General features: G+C 45.5%; 1 protein-coding gene across 1 annotated transcript in view; it reads left to right on the forward strand.

The window, feature by feature from the left end:
- The first annotated feature begins 8,023 nt into the window (after window positions 1-8,023).
- The window catches only part of LOC143282426 (uncharacterized), a 2,066-nt gene continuing 1,166 nt past the window's right edge, over window positions 8,024-8,923 (forward strand). The window contains exon 1 of the mRNA XM_076588067.1: window positions 8,024-8,923. This exon is cut by the window's right edge and continues 1,166 nt beyond it. Coding sequence (XP_076444182.1) covers window positions 8,147-8,923 — 777 coding nt within the window. The 5' untranslated portion in view covers window positions 8,024-8,146.

The raw sequence follows: 8,923 nt of genomic DNA on the forward strand, positions 1-8,923 counted from the left end.
AGAATTGCTGTGGGGGATATGTCTATGTACTGGGAATGCCTGGGATAGAAACACTTGAACATATGTAAAACGAGAGATTTAAAAGAAGAAAGGTTGAAGGATTTTGTTTTCAGAACACACACACACACACACACACACACACACACACACACACACACACACACTTCCGCCACCATGTTCCCTAAAGGTGTTGACATCTGCAATGCACAGACATGCAAACTTTGCAATCACCAAACTCATTGATATTAACCCTTACTTGAGAGACACTTGTCTCAACTCCATAATTAGAACTATGTATAAAATATGCCACTGCACTCAAGAAGTCTCAATTCCATAACTACTACTCCTGCATTTTTGTGGCCAGAATTTCTGTTATTCGGAACCAGCAGTCGCTACTGTACATTACCTGCTTAGCCATATGGAGGTGATACTGCAGAGAAGCCAAGAGTAATGCTGGATGAAGGAGCTGAGCCATGTCTGAAGATGAAAAGGCTGACAGTATGGCTAAACTTGTAAAAAGTCTTTTCTTTTTATAACGCCTTTGAAGGTGCAGCTGCGAGAATATATGGAACGTGTTTCTGTGAACACGAGCAGGAGCACGCAAGCGTGAGCGAACATGCACACGTGCACTCATGTGTGCATGTGTACACAAACACGGACTTGCAAGCTCCCCCTCCCCACCCCACCCCGCAGCCCCCCCACACCCCCACCGACGCACACAGAAGTACAGAGACACACCAGACAATTTCGTGCTCTCAACACCGTGAACAAAAAAATCAAACAGAATACAAATGGTGCCAATGCTTGCACAACGCTCTTTTTGTCTTTGTTCGCTTTTTGACAACTGTCCAGTAAACATTTTTTTCAATCCCAGGAACTGACTTTAACTGTTCCAAAGAATCTGGAACTGACATTGCCTGGCAGAGGTGGGCTGACAGACAGTTATCTGCAACATCTCTCATCAAAACAAACAGACCTTCATTGCTTGCACTGCGGCACGTCAAGTCACAGGACCACGCACGTGCCGCATGTCTGCTTTGCTGTTTGTAATGAGGTCACGAGTGACTGCTTGCCAAGGAGTGAACCATTCTGGTTATTATTGGATAATTGCTTGGGTGGGCATGTCTGTTTACTGGAAATACCTTGGATAGAAACACATGAACACGTGTAAAACAAGACTTAAAACGTGTTAACATGAAATTTGTGGAGCAAGAAGAAAAGCTGAAGGGTGTCATTGTCAGAACAAACACACGCATGCATGAACACATGCACACACAGACACACACACACACACACACACACACACACACAGAGATACAGACACAAACAAAAGACACACATATAATTTTGCACTCTCAAACACCATGTACAAACAATTCCAGAAGCTTGCATAACGTTTTTTTTTGGGTTTTTTTTTTTCGACTGTCCTGAAAATATTTCAACCCCAGAAACTGACTTTACCTTTTCCAAAGAATCTGGAACTGACATTGCCTGGCAGAGGTGGGCTGACAGACAGTTATCTGCAACATCTCTCATCAAAACAAACAGACCTTCATTGCTTGCACTGCGGCACGTCAAGTCACAGGACCACGCACGTGCCGCATGTCTGCTTTGCTGTTTGTAATGAGGTCACGAGTGACTGCTTGCCAAGGAGTGAACCATTCTGGTTAGTATTGGAGAATTGCTTTGGGTTGTTATCTTTCATTACGAGGAAAATCTGGGATAGAAACACGTGAACGTTATTTAAAAGAAGAGATCTAAAACGTGTTAACCTGCAATTTGTGGCACGAGAAGAAACGATGAAGGATTTTGTTGTCAGAACATGCAAACACGTACTCTCTGTCTCTCTGTCTCTGTCTCTCTCTCACACACGCACAAATATATATTTTTTTCAGAGAGAAAAAATGGATGAAGATGTGCTTGTATATATATATATATATATATATATATATATATATATATATACACACACACAGAGATAGACATATAGATAGATAGATGATAGATAGATATGCAACCGCCCTCCTTGTACTAACCAAACTCTCATCAGACCAGCCTTCGTGTTGTTAGCTATCAGTGCCATATGCTGTTTCTTCATTCCAGAAAAGACAGCCCCCCACCTCTCCCCCCCACCTCCCCATTCCAGCTCTTTCAACACTCCCCGGTTCAATCTCCTGTCAGGTTCTCATCACTCACAGCTATCATCATCACCTGGGATTCTAGTGCTCTAACACAGGCCTTGGTAAAATATTCTCCAGCATATTATCTAAGGAGCTATTCATATCGAGAAAACTTGCCATAGCCTCCAGCACTTTTTTCTTTACTATCTGGGTTTGTTTGTTTTGTCTCTGTAGTTTTATGATCATCATTATTACTATTATCATTATTTGAGTAACCGCTGTCATCCGTTAATGTGCCTTGCTGTTGCTTGATCAGTGCACGTTGTTGGTAAATTTCTCTGTCTTTTTTGTGAGTTAAAATAATCTAAATGGAAACACTGGTTTTCTTCTTTGGTTGCTCTTGTTTCCTTTTGAATTCTCTATTGGATTTCGCGCTTTATTTATGTATAGCACACACACACACACACACACACACACACACACACACACACACACACACACACACACACAGAAACGCACGCGCACACAAACACACCTTTACGCTCATTAGGACGTTCACCCAGGCTTTCATTTCCGTCAAGAAGAAAACAAAAACAAACAAACAACAACAACAGCAAATCATTCTGCACCCCTCCAGTAATTACAAGTTACATTCTACACTGACATAACATCACGGCTCCCCACCATCCATACCACCACAACCAGAGACTCCAGATCCGGGACGAAATCAAACAAGAAACGTTCAAACCTATCAGCTTCAAGCCAAACGCGCACGTGCAGTAAATGACGCGCCAAGAGGCCAGCCCAAAATCAAGGCCAGTTCACGTAACAGCGCATCTCATCTTCGGCACCCAGGGAAGAACTTAAATAGGATAGGGGGTGGGCGTCGGAGGAATAGCAGGAAGGGGTTAGATGTTTCCCAGGTGTAATATTAGTGTGATATTAACCCCAAGGTGACGGACAAGCATATCATAGACGGTCCTCGTTCCTTCGCATGTGCTGAAAGCCAAAGGGTCATACTTGTTATTCTCCACCACCACCAACACACCGAGCCACACACTGGTTTACTTATCTGGAGGTCTTATGAGTGATTTCAAACCGCATATGGCTGTAAGACAACTCTTTTATGTTTCGGGCAACGGATGGAGTGCTTGAATGATAATAAAAAAAATCAAAAAAATCCTGCCCACCTGAACTGGGTTGTGAATGGCTGTCTGTATTGTTGGTAGTCCTCTGTGTGCGACGATAAAACATGGCTTAGTGTTCGCATGAAAGTAGCGCCTATATAAAAAAATCCATATACGCTACACCACATCTGCCAAGCGTAATCCAACGCGCTTAGTCAGACCTTGAAAGGCCTAAAAAAATATCAAAGAAAGTAAAAGTGGTGTCGACAGGTTTAAACCGAAAAAAGAAAGAAAGAAACAAACTTGATAAAGACATTTATCTCTTTCTCCCGCCACCTCTCTCTGTTTCTCTCTGTCTATGTGTCTGTCTGTCTATCTTTCTGTCTTTGTCTGTCTCTCTCTCTCCCTTTCTCACTTCCTTTCTCCTGCCTCCATCTGCCTTTTACTTTTGTTTAGTTATTAATTTATGAGTCTGTCTCAACCTGTCCGTCCGTCTCTCTCTCTCTCTCTCTGTCTTCTTCCGTCCGCCTGTCTGTCTCTGTGTCGTCTTCCGTCCGTCTCTCTCTCTTTCTCTCTGTCTTCTTCCGTCCGCCTGTCTGTCTCTGTGTCGTCTTCCGTCCGTCTCTCTCTCTTTCTCTCTCTGTTTTCTTCAGTCCGTCTCTCTCTCTCTCTCTCTCTCTCTCTCTCTCTGTCTTCTTCCGTCCGCCTCTTTCTCTCTCTCTCTGTCCTCTTCCGTCCGTCCGTCTCTCTCTCTGTCTTCTTCCGTCCGTCTCTCTCTCTGTCTTCTTCCGTCCGTCCGTCTCTCTCTGTGTCTTCTTCCGTCCGTCTCTCTCTCTGTCTTCTTCCGTCCGTCCGTCTCTCTCTGTGTCTTCTTCCGTCCGTCTCTCTCTCTGTCTTCTTCCGTCCGTCTCTCTCTCTGTCTTCTTCCGTCCGTCTCTCTCTGTGTCTTCTTCCGTCCATCTCTCTCTGTGTCTGTCTTCTTCACTGGACAAGGGCAGAGGTTTTAATTACCAGCTATTAATCACGCATAATTATCATGTTTAGATTTATTGCAAGCTGATTTTCATGGTTCCCCCATTCTCTCTCTCTCTCTCGTTCTGTCTTCCTCTCTATCTCTCTTTCCTTCCTCCCATCCATCTTTCTCTCTGCTCTTCTCTCTCACACTATATCTGTCTTATATATATATACACCAAGACCAGGAAACAAAAAAAAGTAATTCACTTCACGTGCAAAACTAAACACTGCACGGAAAGGCAAAGAAAGACTGCGGTAGGTTCAGTGGCTGATCAGTTATAAGTTCGGAAGCGAAGCCGTTTCTGCTTTCAAGAGAGAGAGAGAGAGAGGGAGAGAGAGAGAGAGAGAGAGAGAGAGAGAGAGAGAGAGAGAGAGAGAGAGAGAGAGAGAAATAGATAGAGAGAGAGAGAGAGAGAGAGAGAGAGGGAGAGAGAGAGAGAGAGAGAGAGGGAGAGAGAGAGAGAGAGAGAGAGAGAGAGAGAGAGAGAGAGAGAGAGAGAGAGAGAGAGAGAGACGGCAGGAAGAAAGAAAGGAAAGAAGGGCGAAGCCCTTTGATCTTGCTCCTGTCGATACATCACTGTAATCATCCTGCACGAGGCTAGCATGGCAGAACAAGAGGAGGAAGAGGAAAAACAGGCGATATCATATGCGATATGCGATATGTTCGTCAGCTACTACATCACCTGTACGCCGATAGCTTTTCCACCTGCGTGCTGGTTTGGTTTGCAGCACCGTTTCTGCGAGGGTGCGTGTTGAGAGGGTTAATTTCATGTTCTGTTTGATTTGTGCCTCCAGGTTTAATTCACCTCACTCACACCCCCACACCTCTGCTTCCACTCCTCCCCGCCGCTTCTCAGCTCCCCCCCCCCCCCGCCCACAATCCCCACCGCCCCCCCCCTCCCTCCCCCAACCATCATCAAACTTGCATACGTACTCTTTCAGCCTGTTTTTAGGAACGTCCTCCATCTCTTTCTGTCTCACTGTCTCTATCTGTGTCTGTGTTTTTTTTTCTGTCTCTTTGTGTGTCTCTGTCTCTATGTCTGTTATCTCTGTGTCCCTCTTTCTCTGACGCTCCGTTGATTAGTTTCCGATTTTACGTTGGCGTGTTAGAAAGAACGTAATGTTTGTACGCCTTCATGATAAGAAGCCGTCAGCAATGTTAGACTTATTGTTGTGACAAAAAATTATTGTATTACACTTTTTTTTTTGGTCGCAACATATTTCTCTGAGTGAAATTCGGCCTGCTCGTCGATACACCAAGAGAACCACTTTTTATTTATTTTTTTTTTTTATAGCTGTCTCTCTCTCTGTCTTTCTCTCTGTCTCCCTCTCCATCTTTCGCTGTCTCTGTTTCTTTCTCTCCATCTTTACTTTCTTTCTGTCTCTCACACCCTTCCATCCTGCCACCCCTACCTCCTTTCAATGTCCCTTCCATGTATCTCCCTCCCTCTTCTTACCCTCGTTCTTTTCATTCTGGTCTTTCTGCCCCTCTCTCCTTTTCTTTCTCTCTGTTCTTCTCTCCCTCTCTCTCTGTCTCTCTCTCTCTGTCTCTGTCTCTCTGTGTAAGTTTTTTTTTTCATAGCATGTCAGCTTCAGTTTTTGCATTTCATTAATCCAGACGCATATGTGTGTCGCATGACTTGTGTGTTAAACGTGCGGGCGTGCGAGCGCGCGCGTGTATGTATGTATGTATGTATGTATGTGTGTGTGTGTGTGTGTGTGTGTGTGTGTGTGTGTGTGTGTGTGTGTGTGTGTGTGTGTGTGTGTGTGTGTGTGTGTGTGTGTGTGTGAGCTTGTAAGAGTCACGCCCGCATTGATATATTGTTCACACTATTTGATTCATCATCTAATATTTTTGTTCGTGGCCTACTCCTGTGTTATTGACCTCTCTCTCTCTTCCTTCCTTTTCTGTAATCACCGTCCTTACTGATTAGCTAACATGACTGACTGCAGTTAGCGTTGATTCCTATCGTTCGACAGGTGTAAACAGCAACGGCACGGGTTACCATTGAAAACACTGCGACTGGGATTTCCAGCAGGCAATAAATTGGTGGGTGAGCAGTATCAATAATGACAGCCCTATCTGTGATCAGCCCCTCGCCCCTCTAACCCCATACCCCCACCTTCCACAACGTCACGGTCCAGGACATTCGACCCGTAGCGAACCTCAGTGGAACTGTTCCAACAGGAAGAATTGGCAACAAAATTAATGTACGCAAAGAGACCCTTCTGTGGCGAGTGCTTTACTTTTAAAGTAACACCCTCTCGTTTTTCGTTTGTAATATTTTATTTGTTTATTTATATATTTTTTTCTTCTAAAACCCCTGATATAGTTTAGTTCCTTGCTTATGCAACTTCCTTCAGGAAAAAGAGAACATCTGGCATATGAGTCTGTAGTATCCCCCTACCAAATTCCGTTCTTTTTTTACGTGGGAAAGGGGGAAACTGGGCCAAATTATATTTCTTTTCTTTTTTTTATCTTTTTTTTAACCAATTGTTTTTTTTGCTGCTCCATCATCTGCACCGTTTCAGTGACATTACTCCCACGCCGCTCATTTAGATTTCCCCATACAGGGCCACATCTGGGTTCGTCCATCATCGGCAGTCCTCAGAGAACCATTTATGTTAGGCCGCCAGGAGGCCACAAACCAGAGGAGACCTTGCACTGCTGCTGAGTCACTTCGGTGGTGTTCAGTGATGCCTGTTCTGATTTAACGTACTTAAGACACCACCTACTAAGCCCCTTACTAACGACAATAATGGCTTAGTCGCGGAGCCAGACTGAGTGAGCGTCCCTCCCAGAGTGGACACCGCCACCACGTCCCTCAAACAACAGCCCCCATTGAATCTGCCGACACTGAAGACATTGAGAGGACTCACCCCAAGCACGGAAGTGGAGAGGTATCGAAACTGAGGTCACCATGAAAGCAGGGCATGAAAGGCCACATACTTTGAGACTGTTTTGTTTATATTGATGATGATGAAGGAGCAGGAGGATGGCGATGCTGCTATGGAGATCCATTTTTGGTCTGGGACTGCGTGACTCTACGCTTCCTGGTTTAATGATATCCCGGCGTTAACCAGGCCCGAGAGATACAGACAACTGCAGTGTTGGTCAGGTAATTAGAGCAACACACCCAAAGACGCATCCTTGAAGTGGATGACACTCAACTGTGTGGTCCCAGTCTCCCCCTTTAAGCCTACAGCACACTCAACTCTGGGTAGGAGCCGGCCACGAGCCGAGAAAACCACCTCAGCTGGGATTCGAACCCGCGTCCTCCCAGCCGTCAGTTCGCGACGCTAACCACTTCGCCACGGCGGCTGGTCCAAAGTACATTTTCTGTATATCTCAGTTTAGTCCCGGGGCAATTGTGGGATATTTTGTAAAATGTTAAAGCCATGGCGGTTATATGTTATCTGAATTTAAGGTACACACAATGCACGATACTTATCCCAGCACATTTAGTTAAAAAAATATTGATTACTCCACATCTTATTTCTTCTTCTTCTTTTTCTTCTTCTCGTTCGTCAGATGGACACCCCAGTCTCTGTGATGAAGGCAGCTGTATGCTGCAGGTTCTCCACACAGCCGTAGTGCTTCCTGGTCACTGGAGTTGGGTCGGGCCAGTTTCCTCTTCCTGTTAACAGACAGGGACAGAAAGACGAAACAAAGAAAGCTGCCCCTTTAATTTGCTGGGACGTCACGCCATTCCAGTACTGCAATGGCCCTCCCCCACTCAGTTAGCTGCTACTGATCACAGTGGTAAGACGGTGTCAGTGTGTGTCTGGCAGTGCCTGGAACCAGTGGCACAATCATTTGCTGTATTTAAGTGTGAGGCAGTACATCTGTGTGACGCCGTAGGGACACTGTGTACAGCGATCAAGATGTACAGGTATCAAAATGACAAAGCTCGCTACAACGGAAGACTCGACGCTCACCTGGAGAGTCGTCTTAGGCGACATGAACAGTTCTTTCTCGAGAATCTCCACAGCGAAGAACTCATCGAAACTCAAAGCATGAAAGACGTGTTCAATGTGTATGACAAGAATGCCATCAAACTGGCCTTTACCAAAACAGAAAAGAACAAGAAGCTCTTTAATATATTGCTCTGCAAGACTCCTGAAGGATTCGAACACTTTCTGCAAGCTTTACTCGAGACAGGACAGGCTGAAGCATACGATAAGCTTTCCAAGTCGGAAGAGGCTGGCATCACAACGGAAGAGACGGCCGTGCAAACAGAGAATGTTACCGGGAATGAAGGAGAAGAAGAACAAGCAGCAGAAGAAGAAGAACAAGCAGCAGAAGAAGAAGAACAAGCAGCAGCAGAAGAAGAAGGAGCATCAGGAGGCAGGCCGCCATCATCCCCAAACTGGCCCCTGTCTCCCACGTTTGAGGCAGCGGAAGAGCAAAAAGAGCAGCGGCAAAAACTCATGGCCGTAGAAAAGAGGGTGGACTCCCTGGCAGAATCTGTCGAGGGTCTGACATCACAAGTCCGCGAATCAAACCGGAGGATGGAGGAATCGGAAGAGAAGCGTGACGCCAAGCTGGAAAAGCTGCAGGAGTCCCTGGAAGCGAGGGAGACCCTGCTTCTCGTCGCCTCCAAACAGATCGAGGACCTTCGCTGCAAAATAGCGGAGGTGGAGAGAGACAAATCCCAGGCA

The sequence above is a fragment of the Babylonia areolata genome, chromosome 5, assembly GCF_041734735.1.
Source record: "Babylonia areolata isolate BAREFJ2019XMU chromosome 5, ASM4173473v1, whole genome shotgun sequence".
In the NCBI taxonomy this organism is placed as follows: Eukaryota; Metazoa; Mollusca; class Gastropoda; order Neogastropoda; family Buccinidae; genus Babylonia; species Babylonia areolata.